This window comes from Micropterus dolomieu, linkage group LG12 (genome assembly GCF_021292245.1).
Source record: "Micropterus dolomieu isolate WLL.071019.BEF.003 ecotype Adirondacks linkage group LG12, ASM2129224v1, whole genome shotgun sequence".
Lineage (NCBI taxonomy): Eukaryota > Metazoa > Chordata > Actinopteri > Centrarchiformes > Centrarchidae > Micropterus > Micropterus dolomieu.
In genome coordinates this window covers 18745114-18767040 of record NC_060161.1, presented here as the reverse complement: position 1 = coordinate 18767040, position 21927 = coordinate 18745114, and the positions used below count along the sequence as shown (strand labels likewise).

General features: G+C 40.2%; 1 protein-coding gene across 2 annotated transcripts in view; it reads left to right on the top strand.

Annotated features, from left to right (window-relative positions):
* The window catches only part of LOC123980438 (glucosidase 2 subunit beta-like), a 122298-nt gene that overhangs the window by 16139 nt on the left and 84232 nt on the right, over window positions 1-21927 (top strand). Inside the window, exons 7-9 of one of the 2 annotated variants that reach the window (XM_046064828.1) lie at window positions 271-337; window positions 4004-4082; window positions 19247-19333. In XM_046064828.1, the coding sequence (XP_045920784.1) occupies window positions 271-337; window positions 4004-4082; window positions 19247-19333 (233 nt within the window). The remainder of the gene's footprint in view (window positions 1-270; window positions 338-4003; window positions 4083-19246; window positions 19334-21927) is intronic. The other variant, XM_046064829.1, reaches the window with a different exon arrangement.

The window sequence follows — 21927 nt, the reverse complement described above, 5'->3', positions numbered from 1 at the left end:
CCCCCCCCCCCCCCCCCCCCCCCCAATATTTTTTAAATCCATCTCCAGCTCTGTTCTTTTCTCTATCCCTGCCTCTCAGTTTGCATTCAACAGCATTAGTGTTTATGGCAGTGATTGATGATTAAAAAGCAAACCCAACAGCTTTGGAATAAAAACACTACTTCTTTGTTGATCATGACTCATTGTGTTTATAACATGAACAGCTAGAATATTGTTTCTTAAACCAATCAGTTAATTTCACATTAACCAATATATGGTTTTTCCTTTTAGGTCTCAGACGTCAGAACAGCACAGTAAACAGCATTTTCAAGTTACTGGACAGCAATAAAGATGGCAGGTAACTAACACGCTGATAATTAGGGATTCACTCATTCATTTTCTTTTCTTTTAACGCGACCGCTGATATTTTTACTGAAACAGTTTTCCTCTTAGGATTTTACTCTTTCCAGGTTGAAAAGGCTTCTGTCACAGTATTTAGATTGCTATGAAATCCAACACTAAAGAAAATCTTAAAGCGCATTTGCTCGAAGTTTGGGCTTTTCTCCTCCTGCTGTGCAGTTTTATTTTATTCTTTTAAATGTACCAGAGTGGGCATGAAGGCTGGGCAGTGAGGGTTAGAATGAAGGATGAAGGTTTCAAATCTAGCATTATATTTCAGTGATATATATTTTTTTCTTCTTCCAAATGATCTACTGCCTGTGAACATGGTGCTTTTCCAAATGAACTGCCTGGATGCTGATATGAGCAAGGTTTAGTGAAATAAATACAGCTGTGGCACATTTTGTGCTCAAAAGTTGACAAAATACAAGTTAACAGCTCAAAAAGTAGGACTTTACAAGCATGAAAACTGCATGAAAACAAAGGTAGCTTTACACAAATTCACAGAACTCATGTTAATTCACTTTTAATTATTTTAGTCCTCAAGAGAAATCCTGCTAATGCAGCACAGTGAAACACAAACGGCACCAAAGATGAGTAAGATAAAGATCTGTAACACCGGATTAAAATAATGACGTGTATTTTTGCTCGCGTTCATTCTATTTTATATTGTTCACGCTTTAAGATAAATGAGTGTTTTGGGAGGACCTAATTCACATCAGTATGTACTGTACATGTGTTACTGTCATTAGTTCCACCTTAACGTCTGATGCAGTGGAGTCTCTTCAGTCTGAGCTGAGTGCACACATCTCATTCCCTGAAACACCTACTTGTACTTCAACAAACTTCAAGAAGTAATTCATTGCCTTATTTGTATTGTTTAATCTTCAAGTCTCAACAGACCAACTTGCACCCTCCCTCCCCATCCCCAATCCCCCCGCCGCCTCACCCCCATCTCCCAGCTTCCCCTCAGCCACCCATGATGACTAACTCGCTGTCGTGAGCAGTGTTTAACCTCTGCCAGCTTTAAAGAGAATGACATCCATTTTGCTTTCAAGCAAGATACTGTCCTTAAATTTGCTGGTAGCTTGCAGAAAAACAGAACGTGATATCCAATGAGCCTGTCCCCTTCATGCTTTTTCCCCCAACTACTAGTCCCACCCTCACGTTCCTCACCTTCCCGCACCACACGTGGAAAGAAAAAAAAATTAAAAAATCAATACTGCTTAACCGGGCATATTCTCCCGGAAAGGAAGCCGGGCTGGGCATAGTAAACTGAAAGCGCTATAAAACATATGGCTGCATCGAGAACGAAGTGCTTCTGCAGCAATTTTCCAGGGAGCGGTATATGCCCACATATGCATTCCTGCGCCTGGATGTGTACCATTATTCAGCCCTTCTGCTCCCCAATCCTTTCCCCTTCCCTCCCCAGCTCTGCCTCCATCCATCCACTCTATCCCCTCCATCCCAAGCCGTGTCTCTCCACTTGCTGCGCTTAAACAAACACATTACTAAGCTGAAATATCTGCAAGTGCCGCTTATTTTTATGCAGCCATTGTTTCAGTCCGGCAGTCAATGGGACTTGGTGAGCTGGCCATCTTGAGGCAGGACACATATCGATGTCTATTTAAATAAAGCAGGAGGGTGGAGGGTTTGTATATGTATGCTACATCACCATTTTTGCTGCTCACGCACCAAAGTGTCAAGCTTGATTTAGTTGCCATTATGATAAATGCAAAGTCCAGAGTCACCGGTATACCTGATGCTTGCACATTGCCAGGCAATTTGCTGACTTTGAACCAGATTAGCATGCACATTACAGACTCTTTATCTTGTACAAAAAAGCTCTTGGCTTTGTCCCTAATGACACTTAGCAAAACACTACCCCGTTCTTAATCCACTCGATTGGAATTGCTAATTATCTTTAATGTAGATTCACTGATAATTGTTCTCTCATTTATGCTGGGAACTAATCTCATTTTTGTGTCCATTTAACCACCAATAATTGCTTCGTGACAAAAATGGCAAAAATATTTTTCTTGAATATTTGAATCCCCCCTGAAATACATAAAGGAATATGTCAAAAGCTAAACATGCTGCTGATAATCATCATAGTGGTGTTTTAATACAAATATTAACTCTGTAGAAATGTTATTGTTCCTGTGATTTGTGGGTTAGCAGGTTCAGACCTTTTGGTCACATCTAGAACATGTAGTGAGGAAGTGTTCAGGTTGTACTTTTGGGGGGTGATAAAAAAACATCCTGCACTCACTGGTCATTAAGGTAGCTTGTGGACTTCCTCACCATTATTTCATCCTGAACCTTCCTAAGCACCACACACAAGTGCAACCCACTGTGCCAGCTGGCAGGCAGTTGGCAGCCCAGTGAAGGATTAACTGGTACCACTATGCTGGCCTATAAATAGAGTCTACCAACTGCTTCAGGAAATGAACCACGATGGAACCTCCCAAAGGCCCACGAACAGGTTGTGCTTTTTATCCCCTCCTCTCTCTCAGGATTATAAGTGAATGTGTGTGTGAGAGCTCCCTAACGTTTAGCACTGTCCCTTTCAATCAAACTCACTGTAGGTGTGCATTGCAAAGCACATGCTTTCATGACGCCATGGTCTATATGTGTATAAGTGCCCTCTGTGATTGGGGCCAAAGCCAGTTTTCTTCACTCCAGATTTTCAGAGCCATTGCTCTGCAGCCTCTGTGCCGCTTCGCAATGGAGAGAGCCATTGTTTTTCTCCAGCACTTACCCCGAGCATTGATCCTCTGTAGTGGAACAAGCTATTCGCTTTGTATGTTTGCCCGCTCTTCCGCTTTTGATGGACTCCCGGGATTGATCCTGGCTATGCAGTCATTATCTCAGCTCAGTAATGTTAGCTTAGGTGGGACCTCTGGAAGAAAGACACCAGCTGAAGAAAAGATTTAAGTGTTACAGGATAAGAACTGGTGTGATTTTAATTGTGCTGTGTGTTGCATCGTATTGTGTGTCACAAAGTCAATGCGAAGTCATTGCGTTGTTGACTAAGCCCAAACTGAACTAAAGAATGTGCACACCCAGAAATGACAATGTTCAACTTACCCTCATATCAGAAACACCCACTAGTGTTTTTTGGCAGTTCAATATAGAGCGAGTTAGCTAGGGCTGCTTTTTTTCTGTCGTCTCCAGAGGAGCACAGAAATGCCGACTGGTTCATTGATAACTCGGATAACTCAAAACAGCTTGTGCCCCATAATATCGTGCTTAGGGTCCAGAAGTACAATATTTATTTTATTACCTCAAAGGTTGTACTTGCTTACAAAGCTCAAGTTCCCCTACAGCCTAAGTCCAGTGGAAATGTTATGCTGGCCCCGGCGTGCTCTGGGATACATAATTTGTGAACAGTTTGGACTTTCATTCAGCTCATCTCAAGACTGGAACTCATGTGCTTTGAGATGGCTTTTAATTTTTTATTTATGAAGGATTTTAACTCCACTGATAAAACTTAGTATTTGTGCTATTTTGTGAATTTTGGTGTTGGAGGAAAAATAACTTGACTGGGACACAGCTAGTCATTGTACCGAAACACCAACTCACATTGCTGTCATGTTTGCTTCTTTTTCTTTTTTAAAAACAGTATAACGGTGGATGAAGTCCAGGCTAAAGTGGCACTCGTCCATGATGAGGAACGGGTACTCTCTGAGGATGAAGCAGTGGTAAGTTGTGTTTTATTCATATAGTTTATACTATAATGCTGGTGGGTATTGTGAGGTCTGGGGGACACCAAGGGTGCAAGAGGTTAGTGCCTTCACTGAGTATTTTGCTAGACTTGAATTCATGTCTAAAACACAAAGGTAGGTGCGTAGAAAGGTACTGTAATATACACTATATCTAAGAAATCTAAATACATTGGTATGCTGCATGGCCACTTTTCTATTCAAGGAGATTATCCTTTACACATAAGTTGATTCTACATGTTATTGTCAATAAATTCCATTAAAAGTCTGACCTAACTGTAACCATTATTTAAATATTTCTAAAAATTGAATTTCCTAAAAACAGCTGTGCACTCTGGATCTTGGTAACCATTACTCAAACAGGAGTAAATAGTGCATTTACTGGACTGATACACATTTGGTGCTCTACTAAGTATTTACAACACTGGTATTAATGTATTAGATTGCATCAAAATTATAAACTCACAATATAATTCCATACATATGCAACATCATATCTGAATTTTATGCAAATGCTTTAAAATATCCATATTTTAGCCACGTAGTGGGGTTGTGTAGTGTAGCATTTTTCAGATTTGCCAAACAACAAGCTGATATACATCTACACCCACCTTGCCTCGGCTGTCATTTTTGCATCTTGCTCGACTGTCTTCTTCACTCGTACAACAGGGTCCCTTCATTTGAATTCCGAACAGGACGAGTTTCCCAACAGTGATTTTCCCCTCAAGCTGCAATGTGTGAGAATGCGGCTGTCTGTTTCACTTTAAACTTATTGAGCCTCCCTCTTACCAGACAGCAGATTTCAGAATCTCTGGCTGTAAACAAAATGGCTAGAGCTCACTTGTTACCTCTTCCACTTCTTCTTCTTGTTCCTTTTTCTACTATAAATGGCATTGGTAGGCACAATCATACATCCACGCACACAGAAAAGCGTCTGCTGGGTTCTCCTAGCAGGAAAAGTTCAGCTTGTTAGTAGCTTGTCACATTGCTGACAATGTGTTTACAGAGATTTTTTACAAATTAAGTTGGCGGTATTTATGGTTAGATTAGAAATGTCCTCCACTCTGTAAGGGGTGACAGTGTGTATCTTGCGTTGGCTTACTAATTTTAGCTGCTGTAAAATGTCTGACTAGGGAATGGATGAATTGGATGTTGTGGTGTTGGTATATAACAGAAAACACATAAGCAGCGCCGAAGCTGTAACCAACATGAAAGGCTCACGGATGGGAGAAATCAGCACTCATTTGTTTCTGCTGGCTAACGGGGAGGCATTTACTAATGAATTCAACAGCATCTGAGGAGGACGAATCTCTATGAATATGCATGAATATGAAAATGTGTACTTAACTGCAACCACAACAAACGGTGATCAAGCTGGGCAAATTAAACAGGGTGCCATTGACAGTACTTAACAGGCAATTTACATTAGAACTGACAAGGCGGCCCTGTGTTAGCCCCTTAATCAAGGTCCAAGGGCAGCTAGGTTTTACCTTGTGAGAAGTTAATTCTGTATATTTTACATTTCTATCTTAGAAAATGTTTTCTGGCGACTTTAATATTGCATTTCTGTGACTGTACAGCCAGTGCATACCCTAAATATGTGTGTCTTTTCAGATTGATGAATAAATACTGTAGCGGTTGAGAAAACACTAACATTGGATCTTCGTGCGGTTTTCTTTTTGTATATATGGACAGAAAGGAAGGAGTTATTTTCTCATCGGTGCTGAGTTGTAATGTCTGAAGACCTTGATTACTTTTCTTCCTTCACACTCAGGGATAGAGCCATACGTGTTTTTATTCTTTTTTTTGCACGCTTATTCAATTTGTGTCATTTTCGCACCTTTTTTTTTATTACTTTCCCCCTTCTTTTCTCTCTCCCTCTTAAGAAGCTTTGGCCTCCACCGAAAATTCAGTTTCCACTTCAGTGGCCCAGATAATTCAAGAACAGAGAGGATTTTCAGGAGAACAATTTGATGATCAAAGGAGGCACTCCACTCGGGAGGGAAAAGGGATATTCTGACGCGGCCCTCCCTCAGTATTCTATGATTATGTTTTAGCCCTCCATTCCTGTAGCAACCACTGTTCATGTAGATTCAAGTTCACTCACATTTAAAAGGTAATCATAGGTATCCCAGGAAAGATGTCTTGTCGTTTTCAAAAAAACCCCACCATTCTAGTTGAGTTGTCTCCTCTTTCAGTAAGTTAAAGACAGCAGAGACCTGAGCAAATATCATTTCAATACTCAAACTAAAAAGAGAGTAGTGTCTTTTGGCATCAACCATGGGACAGTCCATTCTCAGAAGCACCTATATGTGACCAAGCTCGAACTTTAGCTATGTGCCGGTGGACAGAGCTGGAGGAAATTGCTTTCTCTGAAGAAATGGGTATTTGTGCAGAGGTGAATTTCACTTATCCATCTACTACCCACCTGCTCCTTTCTGAATCCCTTCAGTTTACCAGAAATGGAAAGAAACTGAGTATAAAGTATGTTGAGTTTTTTAAAAATGGGAGAATGAAAGGGATCCCCTGATTAAAAGCAAACAAACAAAAGGAACAGCCATTGGTGCACCTCTTGGTGGTCATAAGAAGAGAGCCAAGCTGTGTAGATGGAAAAACATAGCTGCAGTTGCATGAAAGGTTGATAGTGGGTATGGAAATCTTGCTTGTTTCACAGTTTAATAATATTGGCTATACCCCAGGGGTTCCTATATGCAGTAGAAGAGCTGTCATTAGTTGGTAACAGGGCAGAAATGAAGACAGTGTAGTTGGGAGGTAGTGGTGCATGGACAAAGGGGAAAAACAGAACTGTAAAGATCTCATTATAATGATCTCTTTGGCACCTATAACTACATTAAAGAAATCCTGTGTGGTATAGCACTGGTAGACAAAATACTCAATTTTTCAGTGCTCGACAGAAAATGAAACTATAGTGAAGTGGTCCACTATTTTCATTCAGACTGGTTAGATGTCCATTTAATGTAATCTTCAAATGTGCTGTATACTATAAGTATGACAACTAATCCTATGTAAAACAAGTGCATATTGTGTCACTTTGGTGTCAACTTCATATCACATATGATCTTCATCAGATCTCTATCAGCAGATGGGGTCAGCCCAGTTGTAATTGTTAAATTTCCGTTTTTGTTCTGAGCACTTTGAATGAGATTGAAATTCATCAAGAAAGAACTTTGAAACTCAACATTATTGAGTACTTTAAACCTACACAATTGTCTTGTAATCATAAATACTGATAAAATACAGTAATTGTGCGGAAACAATTAGTTGATTCAGCATCAGTTACTTTTGGTCTATAAAGTGCTCATCACAATGACATGTTTACTTTCTGTGTTTTTGTTCAACAGCTTCGATAATCAAGTAGGAGTTTTAAGTCATTTAAAATGGCAAGTAAACATGTGTAACATTCAGTGGTTTTGGCTTCCCTAAGTTGAAATAATGTGAAGACGTCATTGTGATGAGCAGTTTGTAGACCACAATTAACTGACTAGTCCCAAAAAAAGACAAATTAATTGCTATTAATCAAGAAAAGAGTAAAATACTTAGCATAAAATGATGCGATTACCAACAATAAAAACCTTCCCAATACTGTTTATCCATTACTGACATTTTTCTGTCAGTGACAGATTGACAGCATCCAACAGAGCAAGGAAGCAACCTGCAAAGCAAGCCTGCCTGACGTGACTTCACCTTTCCATCTTGGCAACAACTCTCAGCTCTCTTGATGTTCACAACATCCACTGATGCACAAAAAACAAACAACCAGCGCCTTGTGTTGCACTCCCACCCCTAGTCTCTACCAACCAAGGTCAGCCACTCAGCCTGGCTCTTCACACCATCTGTTTGGGCTGGTTGACATTTGGCCCTCGCCAACACTGAAATCTAACTTTGGGGGTGGGGGGCTGATTACCATTTTGCTTTTGTATTGCATATCAAGAGGGCATATTTCAACTCGGTAAGATGAATCAGTGTGAAGCCTTTTAAAATTTGGTGCTGTATATAGTAAAATTGCTTTTGGCTTATCATGCAATACTACATATAAACTGCCCATTACATCTAGAGTCCAGATAAAACCCTCACTGTAATTGTTGCAATATTTAATAAACCCAAAAGACTGTAAGGCTAAATTACAGCCACATAAATAGGAAGACAGACATTACAGTAGATGTTGCTTGATGATGTCTTGCCAGCCTCCAGAAGGGGGCAGCAGGCCTCTAAGTTGAGTGCGAGGTAATGGAAAAATGGAAAGTCACATTCACAGGTCATTTAATCTCTTTGTTTTGTCATGGGCTGGGCCTCTGGTGCTGTTTTTTCTCTCTCTCTCTTTCTGAATCTCTCTGTCTGTCTGTCTCTCTCTCAAAAAGTGAGAGACCCCTCCTGTTTAGAAATGAACAATTCTCACCTGCCTCCAAGAATTTCCTTTTTCATGCATTCGCAGGGAGGTTTCATAAGCTTGGAGTGATGGTAGAATTAGGTATGTGCAGGCGAGCAGGGTCATGGAAGTAAACACTGGCAGCTATAAACGGGTTTTGCATTTCATTTTCTGTATTCCAACAAGATTATAGTCTTGTGTTAAAAGCCTGCTGGGTATATGAGGATAGCTGGGCTGATGGGGGGGTTGCCTGCGCCTCCCCCACCCTCAGCACCATTCATCACCTCCCATCACACGTGTCATGTTTTTGCTTCCCAGCTGGAGTGCTTTCAAGTTATATAATTCAAAATGACAGGCTGAAACCAGAGGTAGAATGATATGTGGTTTGTAGAGCTGAGGTAGAGAAAACTGACCTGCTAAAAGAAATGCTATAATGTGTCATGTTCTTTTGATATAGGAGGACAGTGAGGGGGGGTACAACGACTTTGTATTTGTTTCAAGCCGCACACCTGACACTTCTCAATCTCTTGCCTTGACCCTCTTCCTCTGCACCTCTAATCTTCTCCACACTCGTCTTTTGTTATGTATCCATCGCGATTGGATGCGCTTGAGGTCGCGCGGGTGGCACAGGTAATGGAACCAGTGGGAGGTCAAAGGCAGGAGAGGGAAGGAGCAAAGTGAAGAGGCATCGTTTTATGCTGCTCCAACAAGTCCTGACGGAGCTCTCTTATATCAAGAGGTGTCTGTTTACCTACTGTATCAGTTCATCTGTCACTTTTTTTTTTTTTTGTACTTCTTATATGCAGTTTTTTTTCATGATAAAATGTTGTTTTTATAAGCATGAAAAAAAAAAGTGCCACATAATAAAAAATTGAACACTTAAGAAAGTTGAATTACACAGCTGTGTTTTTACCGCTTTGACTCCCTCGCTGAAGAGTCTGTCTTACAAGCTGTACTGACAAACCAGCCCTAAAGCAAGCTCAAGGCAATCATTCATATTCTTATCAGCTTTAACCACTTGACAAATACTATTGATGTTGCACAAGTGTAAGTGCAGGCTACGCGCTGTGCAATGAGCAACATCAACAGTGGATAGAAATCGGTTTCCTTTGGGACAATCTATGCTAGTGCCTCCCAGGTGAATGCACTGATCAGTGTTACACTCATAAGAACAGAAAGGATGTTTTAGCTGTGGGTATTCAGCTTATTCTACATACATGCATTTATTTTTACAGTCTGGCTTGGGCAGGTGAGATTGTTAGTCAGTATATTAAAGTCATTATCCTTAAGATTTGGTGACACCTGTGGTGGCTTGTTGTAACTACTTTGTCAGAAATACAACAGAGGAGCACCTGTGCAACCAAAGTAACTTGTTTTGTTTCAATAAAGTCAGTAAAGTCAAAATAACTGCAACTGCAATCTGCGACAGTTACATTGCTGAGAAGCTGGAGGTCTGCAGTCTGTTACCAAAAATGATTGTTGTCTCGTTTTGTAGGCATGTTTTTAATTAATTGTGACAAACGCATCACAATAAAAATTTGCTCAACACTAAAAGCCACCACCATGTTTCGGCGACTGAACGCTTTCATAAGACACAGCGACAGTAGGGAATGTTTGGTGCCCATTAGCACTTGTAACTTCATATAGCTGAAAAAGGTTGAGCATGAATAGTGTCAAAAGGGGGTTTGATTTCATGAACATTTTTACATATTAAAACTTTAAAGGGAAAAACCTCAGGTATTTTTCAACTACAGTCTTACTTTTGTAATTGTGGCCGCTCTGGCTATGGGTCATACTGACTTTGTACTCATCATCTTTGTTTTAGAAATTGGGAAATAACATGGCATAACAACATACACTATATGGACAAAAGTAGCGGGACACCCCTGTCCCAATACTTTTGGGAGGGACTTTTTTTTTTTTTTTTCTTAAGGAGAATCTTGATGCAACAACATACAGTTTTACAACTGTTCTTCTGACAGTTTGTGTTTGGCCTTTTCCTCTTTCAATATGACAATGCCCCCGTGCACAAAGCCAGCTCCATAAAGAAATGGTTTTCCTAGTTTGGTGTGGAAGAACTTTACTGGCCCACTCGGAGCCCTGACCTCAACCCTATCCAACACCTTTGGGATGAACGAGAACAGAGATTGTGAGCCAGGCTCTCGGGTCCCACATCAGTGTCTGACCTAATAAATGCTCTTCTAGATGAACAGGCGAAAATTCCCAAAGACAAACTCTAAAATCTTGTAGAAAGCCTTCCCAGAAGAGTGGAAGCTGTTATCGCTGTAGAAGGCGGGGACCAACTCCATATTAATGCCTATGGATTTCAAATGGGATGTTATAAAAGTTATGTGTAGTTGTCCCAGTACTTTTGTCCATATAGTTTATAGCTAGGCAAGCAGAGCAAGCCAAATAAAGTTAAATTTTCTAAGCTTGTCTCAGAGTCTAAACAAAAGTCGTTCCCTGGATTAGCTATTGAGATTAATGGGGATCAATGACACACACAATATTTAAGCAGCTAGTTCTGTTAATTTTTTAATTTTTAGTACAATTTGCTCAGTGATTTGCAGCAGACTTTTGTGAAACAACAAAATGATGTGATCAATAATCACAATAAGATTCTGCTTAAAGTCTATACACAATAATTCTGACTTTACCCAGCCCCGCAGTGTAATCACGTTTTGTTGTTTGGTTTTTCTGTGTAAAGCTCTACAGCTTGCAGAATCCTCCATTTCACTTCTAAATATAAAGTCACATCTGATATCCTCCTGCCCCAGACAGGCCACTGGCTCCTGGAAGAACATCTTGTTGAAGACCCTCATATCCTTTGTGGTGAAACGGTTGATGCGTTTCGTGTTTCCATGGTGACCCCCGCCGCACAGCATACGAGACAATAATGAAAGCTCTCAAAGGCCGCAGGGGCACCAGAATAGTGCACGTCCTCAACGTTTCAACTATTGTGGCACAAGTTACACAACCTGACGTTCCCCCTGTGAATGTTTCCTTCTCCCATCATCTCAGGGCTTTTGAGACCGTCAAAGATTGGGCTTGCTAGCAAAGGGATGACACATGGAATGACAAAACTCCTGTGTCTGTCTGTCAGGCTTGGTCTTTATCCGACTGACATTTGCTGGCTCAGGCTCATCCAGGCTCTGGAGAAGCCAGGGATAAGAGTCAGACACAGATGGCTTTTTCCCTTGCAATTCTGTCTAGAGCAAGATTCAAGTGTGTGTGTGTGTGTGTGTGGGGGAGGGGGGGTTTACAGACTCTCTGAAATATAATTACCTCTACAAAAATATAAGAAACCAGTGAGTTTTCACATACTGCAACAGTGTGTGTATTTTTTTTTTTTGTACAATAACATGTTCTCTTATTCTTTTTGTCTGTGCTGACCCAATCTATTGGTGATTAAAGCTCGATAGAGACATTTCTTGTCCTCTGAGTGAGTCAAAAGAACAATGCAAGAATGCCTTGTGCCATTTAAAACTGATGAGCCAAAGCCAGCAGAGAGGGGAGGTGTAGGTGTTAAATTGATTGGCGAGAGAAAAAAGCATCTGCTTTGCAATAGCTTAACAGTTGCCTCAGAAGCACGCCTGCTATTGTTTCCAAACAAGAATACCCACTTCTGTGTGCCGAGGAGTGTCGCCTTCAGAAGAAATGTGTGAGAGGGATAGAAATTGTTGCATAAGAAACATTTAGAGACGACATCTTTTTTTTATTGTTTATTTTTTTCAGCTTTCCAGGACCTTGATCTATTTTCTTTTTTCATAGCTGCCTCAACTCCTTTTCTGTGTAGTTCAGAGTTAATGCGTGGGCAGAGAACAAAAGACAGGGGATAGAGGGCTGGAGTCACCAGCTGATCCAATGACAGAAATGGCACGGAGGCGAGCGGGTCCCAGGTGTAGTCATGACTCAAGTAGCACTCCAAGATGGGGGGGGCAAGGAGTTAAAAAGAAGCATGGGGGCATCATGGACACTTGCGCCCTGTGTGACAAGCTGCCTGTTGTGTGCATACTGCCTGACAGCAGGAAAAGCAAAGAGACAGGACACCGAATCCCTTTGACCCTCACCAAAGTAAGACTGGACTCAGACTTCTGTTACCGAACAGCAGTGGCACAAGTGTGCACCTCTTGTCTCTGCAGTAAACTTGATCGAACAGTTAGACGTCACTGATGTGCAGGTACCAGACGTTTTGCTGACTGGAAAGACCAAAATGCTATGAGAAGAGATATATAAAATAAATAAAGCATGTTCATCAGCAGAATTCCTACTGCAGGGATGAGACAGGCAATAGTTTGGGCTTGTAGAGCCACCACATTGATTATGGGGGTACCTACTAGCAGGAAGGTGAGGCTGAATGTTTAGTATAATACAATATCAGTCTTACTAGTGCTAATCATTTGTCAGGGATAGGTATTAGCAGGGCATGGAATTCATTATCTTCATTCAAATTCATAATGCTTTGTTTCTCCTTTAGACAAACAACTTAATTGTCAAAATTTTAAAAATGTTTCAGATATGTGCTATGCATACAAATATTGTTTGCCATTGTCGCTTGGAATTAGTTGCTTTTAATAGAGGCAAAATCCAGCCAAATGACAAACTACACGCACAGCTCCTCGCTATTCTTTCGCAACTCTTTCAAGTCTAACTAGCTAATTAACAAAGCTGTCGATCACACACTACAGACGAGACCAAGGGAAGAGCAGAATGCCATAATTGGACGTTTTCCTCCTCTTTCTCCCACGAAGTGCATGACATAAAACCTATTTCAACCCTGTGCCCTAGAAATGACCATATCATCATAATAATTTGTTTTTTCCAATTATGTAGTAGTGGGAAATGTTGGTACTGCCTGACATATGTTGCCTTGCAAATGCTTTTTCTCCAATAGGAAGTGCTGCATCTACAGTAAATGTAGCAGGTGGCTGTGGTGGACGGAGTGCATTCATAATGGGGACTTTGACAGCAGAAATTGCATTTTAAGTGATGCGCCTGTAAAAGGTTGAGACGACAGAACACTTTGGTGAAGATTAGAGAAAGATTGTAGTTTTGTCTAAATGTTAATCAAGTAAACGCGTCATGTCTCAAGTCGGTAGGACTTTTTCTGTATTGAACCATGAATGATCTTACCCTAACATTAAGCAAGTGCTGTGAGGTGCCTAAACATAATTATAAAGTAGTTAATTAATAATTTAGTTGCTAAAAGCGAATTAACACCATTTCCTCATTATGCTGATAAAAAACATAATAAAAAACATAATCCAGGTGACAGTAAATTTCCTATTTGCGGTTGCAAATTAGTAGTATATAGTCCTAATTTCACTATTTTGAATTAGCTGTAGAAAATGTACCTTGCGTATATTTTATATCAACATATAGACATTTATTTATGTTTTAGCAAATTGCTTTCAGCCAAGACGAGGACAAATTTCCCCCAATGTCCCCTCCTATAATTGTAATGACCCGTCATCAACTGCCTCTAAAAGCAAAAAGAAAGCACATTTGCTCCCCTCCGTATTCACTGTTAAACAGAACTCAGAACAAACACTCCAAACACTGGATGGTCACTGAACTCCTCCTGCTTCATGTGGGTTTGCATGTCAGCCAGCAGCAGTGAACACAACAGCTGTGTGCGCAGCTGTAAAACACAGGTAAGAGTTTGTTGAAATCGCAGCATCACTCATACACATGTTAAATACAAAGTGTTGTATTACTGCTGGTGTCTGCAGTGTAACAGGCTGGAAGATGATCTGAGTTTCTCTGAGTCACCAGTCATCTTTTGTAAACTGGGTGTGCACTTTGATTTGTTACTAAACTGTCTCGCTGTGAAGCGATCAGGTTATCACTGTCTTGTTGGTGAACACACACACACAAAGAGTTAATACAGAAACAGAGAAATACTTTTGTGTGTGTTCTTTTTACTAAACACGCTTGTATACAGACAAATAGGAACTTGTACAGGCGCCCCCATATCCCGTATCAGCAACATTAGCCATTAGTGCTGTATTTTAATGTGCTGTTTACCTTAAACATAACTGATTCAAAATAATAATTAAAAAGCAGACGGTGTTGTGAAATCACTCATTGTACTCTATTATTGCATGTTTTATAACGAGGGTCAAAATAAGATTGGACTGGCTCGTGTTCTCATGCTTGTATAATCTCAGTGTTTGTTATAGAGTGTGTTTTATTATTTTTTTTTGCATGGTGTGGCCGTGTGCCTGCGCACTTAAGTCAGCATCAGTATTGTTGTCACTCTGGCTCCCTCCCTCTCTGATCCTTTCTCTTTTCTCACACTCTCCCCTCACTCCCTCTACAGAGTGACATTCATTAATTAAATATGGTGTACTGCCGCAGGATGTGCTTCCCTTTCCACTATCTCCAGACACTAATAATTACATTGGCATTTAGCTCTGTGATAAGCCGACCCTATGGCCTTTATGAAATGTTCCCTGGGCCCGGATACTGAGCAAAATATAGACTCATGCAATGCTATATATCGATCCCTCTGCCTGTCTTCTTGCTTTTATCTTAAGAGCCACCGTTCATTAGCATGGTTAAAGAATCTGACAACACCACCTGGTTTTTTACATCATTAAAGGCTGAACTGTAGCTTTGCTGGTGTAACGCTGTACACAGGTAGGCTGTTCAAATGAAATTAGAGCTGATGGTGACATGTTATTACAGGTAAATACATGCCACAGGGACCACTGTCACTCTTCTGTAGCCTTAAACTTTAAAGGTTTATTTTCATGATACAGTGTAGGTTTTAGGACTGGAACTCCTAAATTATTATTGTTATTGAGTAATGTACTGATTGATTGGAAAAATGTGTTTAAAGAGTCGAACGATGTCTTGATTGGTTCAACCAATAGTCAAGAAGAAATTCCGTTTACAGTCATAGTGTAAGAAAACCAGACTATTCACATTTGAGAAGCTGAAACCAATTAAACAGCCATTTTTACTTTAGAAATAACTTAAACAATTATCAGAATTGTTGCTATTTGTTACAGCTGTAGTCATCTTACTGCTAATTATTATTTTAGTTCTGGGGTCACTTTAATGTCACTAAAATGAAACAATATGTGAATATGATAGCTGGATGGATGGTTGGATGTAAAATTAAGTATTCAGACTAAAAGTCAAATTGAGTTTTTGATTAATCCATGACTGGTTTAGTCTACAGTAGGTCTGAAAACTGTTGAAAATGCCTCACAATTTCCCAGAACATAAAGTGATGTGTGGTTTTCTGGAGGTGAAGACATTTGAAGAGCAGGAACCAGTGAATATACAAGAGGTTTATTGTGACTTCCCCTGACATACAGAACACTAAGATATGTACAAGCAGCAGTTTGAATAAGCAAAGAAATGACAGGGATAAGCTGAAAGCTCAACTTCATCACTATTTCCCTTTTAAGATTATGCCTCTGCAGATCTAAGTGAAGTTAGCCAAAAAGCTTTAGAGTATTACGTTTGATTTTGCTCTACCTAATTACTTTGCCTCAAGTGGCCTAATCAGGCCGGTACATTGCAAGATTATTATGTGGCTTATCAGCTTCAGGGAAGTATCAATTGATGCTTAAGTCGCAATCACTGTAAACATGCATTTAGTTTGTATTAAGATCACTTGTACCAGTTACATTTTAATAAGTCGCAAGCAAATAGCCTGCCATTTCTCCCAACAGTTATTATGGTATCCTGTTCCCTTGATCCCCCTTCTCCTTCCTTGGACTTGGAGGTACAAAAAAGAATGCCTTTCATTTTTATTGACAAGTTGTTCATATTTGCTGCAAAATGTGGGACTTTTTACCTTAATCTTTGACATGACGAAGGTTATTTCTCATCGCCTGAAAATATATTTTTCACTCCACTTCACTTGGCAATCACTCCAGATTTGCCTGAATAATCTCTTATCACCAAATTAAGCTTGAGATTCGAGTGTAATTTTTTTCCAGAATGGTCCTAGCTGAAATTACCAGGGAAGGATTCAGTGAAAACCATATGGGCTTCAAATTGGACCCTTGGACTCTGTGGGGATTGTATGTACCATCAGACCCGTGTTGGTACCATTCAGTATCAGCTAAAATGACCCGTGTTCTTGCCGCCTTGGGAAATCTGCCTCTGACTTCTATTATTTTGGTCAAGGTTTCCGGTCTGGTCTGCCAAATGGCCTGAAAGGGGGGAGAGGAATCGTCAGCGAGTACTTTTTTGTTTTATCTGAACAACATGCTGTGCTTCTGTATTTGTCACTGGGTCCAAACTGAGTGACAGAGATGCTTAGATAGATGAGGCTAACTCACATGTAGCTGGCCGTTTTATTACATATGTCACTTTTTGCTCATGCACATGTACATTCAGTATGCAAGTATGTGCTTTAATACTGTGTGGGAGTAGTAATATTTTCACTTGTGTGGGTTCATGGTAATAAATGTCTCATCTTTTTGTTTGTGCTGTTTCCACATATTTGCAAGGTGATGCATTTCATAACGCCGACTGGAAACCCAATATTCTCTTGCCAGGTGGATATAAGTGATATTTGTAGAACTGTGCTTCTTGGACTAGCTGGATCTATCAAATAACATAACACAGTATGTAACAATGTTATTTGATCTTTCTTCTCTTCTCTCTGTCTCTGTAAGGCAATATCTTTGCATACTGTTTTATCAGCCCTCGTGTTAGTTTGACTAAATCAACTGCGGAGCTTATTTGTCGGAACTGTTGGTGACTTTTCACATAACAGGAGTCAAATCTCAGAAGATTCAAATACAGTTGGCAGACTTAACTGTACTGCCACCTAAAGGTGATACATGCTTAATGTGCTGTTTAACCATAAGACTTGAGATAACATTGCGGTTCGGATGAGGATCTGACGATTTTTTTTGCATTTCACTAAGTGAACATGGACAAGGTTGCAGTCATACACTGAGGGAGTAGACAGGGTTCACATTAGTTCCCCAGTCGTCTTTATGTTTTTAAACTGTTGGCCAAGCAAGCAAAGATGATTATTTAGATGGGTGTGAAAACTATGGGAGAAATATGAATTTCAATGAATTTCTAGGAAAATGTCAAGAAATAGTGAAAAACATCTTCAAAAGTTTTGTTCGAGCAACAGTCCAAAAGATTTTCAATTTAGAATAATCTTATGTGATTTAATGTTGTTAAATTACATAAATGATTAATTGATGATTTGATGATCAAAACTGTTTGAATTGTCTGCTAATCAACTAATTAATTAATTGGCTAACTATCTGACCATAATTTAGCCTATTCCATAAAGGTCCAGAGTCTAAGTTTCAGGTCATCTACTAGCAGGATAAGGCAGAATTGTAATATACTATTTATTTTCATTAGTGTATAATCACCTGAAAATAAGAATTGTTGTTCTACAGTAGCCCAGTATGGACAAACCAAACACTGGCTCTAGAGAGGGCCTTTTGCATTTTCCCCAAGTTTTGAGGTCACCTTAAACACACTAGGCAGGTGAGGGGGTTGGGGGGGTATACCTTTGTCTTAATATGCAAAGTCACTGGTAGATGCCACTAAATCCTACACACTGGACCGTTAACAAAGGTCGAGCTCAAGATACAAAGAGCATGTCACCAATAACAAATAATAAAGACTGATTACTGCATAACAAACAGTGAACTTCAGCCTCCAACAAAACTCTCACTCACCTCTTTTCCTCACAGCACACAGCGAATTTTCTATGCTTTTCAAACAAACACATTTCCATTTGGCTTTGAAAAGACTACCTAAGCACAAAAGAACTTTCCGCCAAGGTGAGTCACAACACCTGCCTTCCAGTCCAAATGTCCAGATCTACAGTCGTGTTTATTAGCTTAGCTTAATTGTGCATAGTTTCTAAAGGTCAGTGCCTGCTGTGATACATCGCTGCCAAAATGGCTTCCAGGGGACACTGTTCCAGATGAATAAACACTGAAAGCTGCACCACCTTCCACCCCTGCATCCCCATCTTTTACCTAACAATGTGCAGCCGCATCACGTTAGGCTTTTTCAGGCCCTGCACAAGGTCCTGTGACTGATGGGCATCCACTGGTACGCGCCGCCTCACTGATTTCCATTTCAGCTGGCAAAAGGCAGCAGATTAATTCGCGTCTCAACTTTTTTGTCTGCAGGAGTTTATTCAGATAGGAGGAATGATGTGTTTGTCCTCCAGTGAATTAAAACATGCAGTATATCTGTGTAACTACTGCCTGCTCTGTGATTAATGGTATTTGACTTCTATAAGCAGTAAACTTCTTCTGTTTGGCTGTATAAGCTGATTTAAAAAGAGAATGATGATTTGATGATTTAAATCATGACTTGAATAGATAAGAAGATATGGCAGCGGGTATTACTGGAAAGTGCTGAATGGGAATGATGCGCAGTTCATTGCCAGTTATGTAATGCACTTTTTATAAGCCTATACCTGTTGGGCCAGCAGGCACTCAGGTTGCGAGCATCCTAAGATTCATACTTCGAATGCAGACGTGTCTTTTAGGAGATGTGTCTACTTGTGGTGCAGGTCGTTGTATTAAGAATTTGCAAGAGAAGAAAAAACTGTTGTATGTTGAGTGCCTTTAAAGATACATAAATACATACATTAGACAATTTGTGGGCACGTTTGATTTTCTTTACTGTGTTTGCTCATTAAATGCTATTTGACTCTGAAGCTAATTGTTTTCAGCTGCTCAGTTACAATATTTATCACACTTTGATTAAAAAGTATTTGACTGGTACTCTTATCGCCCAGGCTTTGTTAGGAGGAGGCCATCACGTGGATCTCAACAAGTTTCAACACACACTCTGGGACATCCTGACAAAAGGAGACAGCGTCAAGGTGAGCTGTATCATTCTTCATTTCCAACACCCAGTTCTCTTTCTCTCTCTTTTTTTAGCAATTGTTCTAGCTAACTACATCCTTAATCACTCCTTCATTCCTGTATTCCTTGGATTAGTCCCCAGTTACTCTAGAAATTGGCACAGCAAAATTCATTGACTCGTCTCTGTGAAACTGGAGGCGATGTAACCATAGGTGAATGTTGGAACATTCTCCTCCATGAATGTGCAGGGGTGTCGTCCTTAAACGTTTGTTACACTGTTACCGATTGTAGTAATGTGAACGTATTTTTAGCCATTCTAGCTCGCTCTATAGATGCCAGTATTGGTCTGTCTGTTGGTTGATCAGTCGTTCTACCTCTTGCTACAGACTGAAATGTCAACTACTGGATGGATTGCCATGAAACCAGACCTCCATGGTGCCCAGAGGATGAATTCTGGATAATTTAATTTGGTGATCCCTTGAGTTATCCTCCAGCGCCACCAGCATATATAAGTTCTCACTTGTATATCTCAACATCTACTAGATGGATCACTATTAAATTTGGTTCAGACATTCATGGTCCCCAGGCGATTTATCCCAATGACTTTGGTTATCCCCTAATATTTCATCTAGCACCACCATGAGGTTGACATTTGCGGTATTGAGTGAAAATGTATCTTCATCTAGCACCATCATTAGGTCAAAAGATGATTTTGACCAATACATTTACATTTATTCATTTAGCTGACGCTTTTATCCAATGTGACTTACAATTGCTATACATGTCAGAGGTCGCACGCCTCTGGAACAACTAGGGGTTAAGTGTCTTGCTCAGGGACACAGTGGTGGATGTCTCATAGTGGGAATTGAACCCAGGTCTCCCACACCAAAGGCAAGCATCTTATCTATGCGGCATCACCACCCCAATACTTTGGTTTATGACCAAATACCTGCAAAACTAACGACAATTCCACCAAACTCAGCTATACGTTATGCTATGCTAATTAACAAATCATACCATTTAGCTCAAAGCACCACTGTACCTAATACAGCCACACAGAGCCAATAGCATGGCTGTAGACTCTTGTTTCTTTTCTGTTTGGAACCTGCCTCCTGCAGCATTCAACATCTTGTATAACACAATAGTTTTCTTCAGTTTGCCTCTGTCCATTCCCTGTATGAGCATTATCAAGACAGTTTGTATGTGCTAAAATGGTGTGAATTCCCTCTGAGGGAATCCAGTGATTGTGGCAATTCTGTTAAATATGATATACATATAAATGCTGTGTGACCAAGCCCTTGTCTATCATCGATTCCTTCCTTTATCCACCTATAGTAAATTCAAATGGTGTCAAACCTTTCCCTCTCTGTCATTTTGCTTTGATCCATACTAAAAACCTTTCCACTGGCTGTTTAGAACAACTTCCTAACAATGTCTAGATAGATGTACATGTTCAATGAAGAGCCAAGAGAAAACCCAGACAATAAGCACATAATGAGGAAAAATTGTATTCCTTCAACCAGAATCTGTAAAAGCTCAATTACTCTAGAATTGTAAATGTAGCCGCTAGTGTTTTGGCACAGTGATGCTCTTCTAGTTACCAGAGTGTGATTAGATTTATCTCATGCTTCTATCCTTCTCTGAGAGTCACAACACAAATAACGTCATAATACCTTCCTTTCGTGAGTCTGTGTTAATTTAGAGTCCCTAAACTGCCGACATATTTCATCCCGAGCACAGGTTTATAAACCACGTTTCCATCTGACAGCTAAAGCCTAAACAGAAAATGTCCGTGCCTCTCTCCATCTCCTGAACTGAGGATGTGGAGAGATACCATCCTTTCATTTCCGCTCCTTCAGATAAAAAGATGAGAGAGGCAGAGGACGAAAGTGAGGCCTATATCGCTGGGCAGCAATGATTGAGTCCCTTCGCTAAGCCACAGCGAGGATCTGCTCAAATAACCCTCTCTGCTGATAAGAAGCTCGTCATTTCCATAGACAAAAAACATCGGGGTTCAGATTAGATTTCACCATCCGCATGGCTTCTCTTATGTCGCTCCATCATAGGATCTGAATTATAAGAGAAACTCCAGTCCCCCATCTTTTCATGAAAACACCACTGAAATACAGTGGGGGAAAAAAGTATTTGACCCCTTGCTGATTTTGCAGGTTTGCCCACTTACAAAGAATGCAACAATCTACAATTTTAATCATATGTACATTCTAACAGTGAAAGACAGAATCCCAAAGAAAATTCCAGAAAATCACATCATATGAATTTATAAAAATTGATGACCATCTGATGAGGAAAAACAAGTATATGACCCCCTACCAAACAGCAAGTATTCTGGCTCCTACAAGCCAGTTAGTCTTTCTTTAAGACACAGCCCCAATCCCAACCAATTATCTACATCAAATACACTTGCCTCACCTCGTTACCTGTATAAAAGACACCTGTCAACACCCAAACAACCAGCATCCAACATCACCACCATGGGCAAGACCAAAGAGCTTTCTACGGACATCAGGGACAAGATTGTTGATCTGCACAAGGCTGGGATGGGCTACAAGAGAATCGGAAAGCAACTTGGAGAGAAAAGATCAACTGTCGG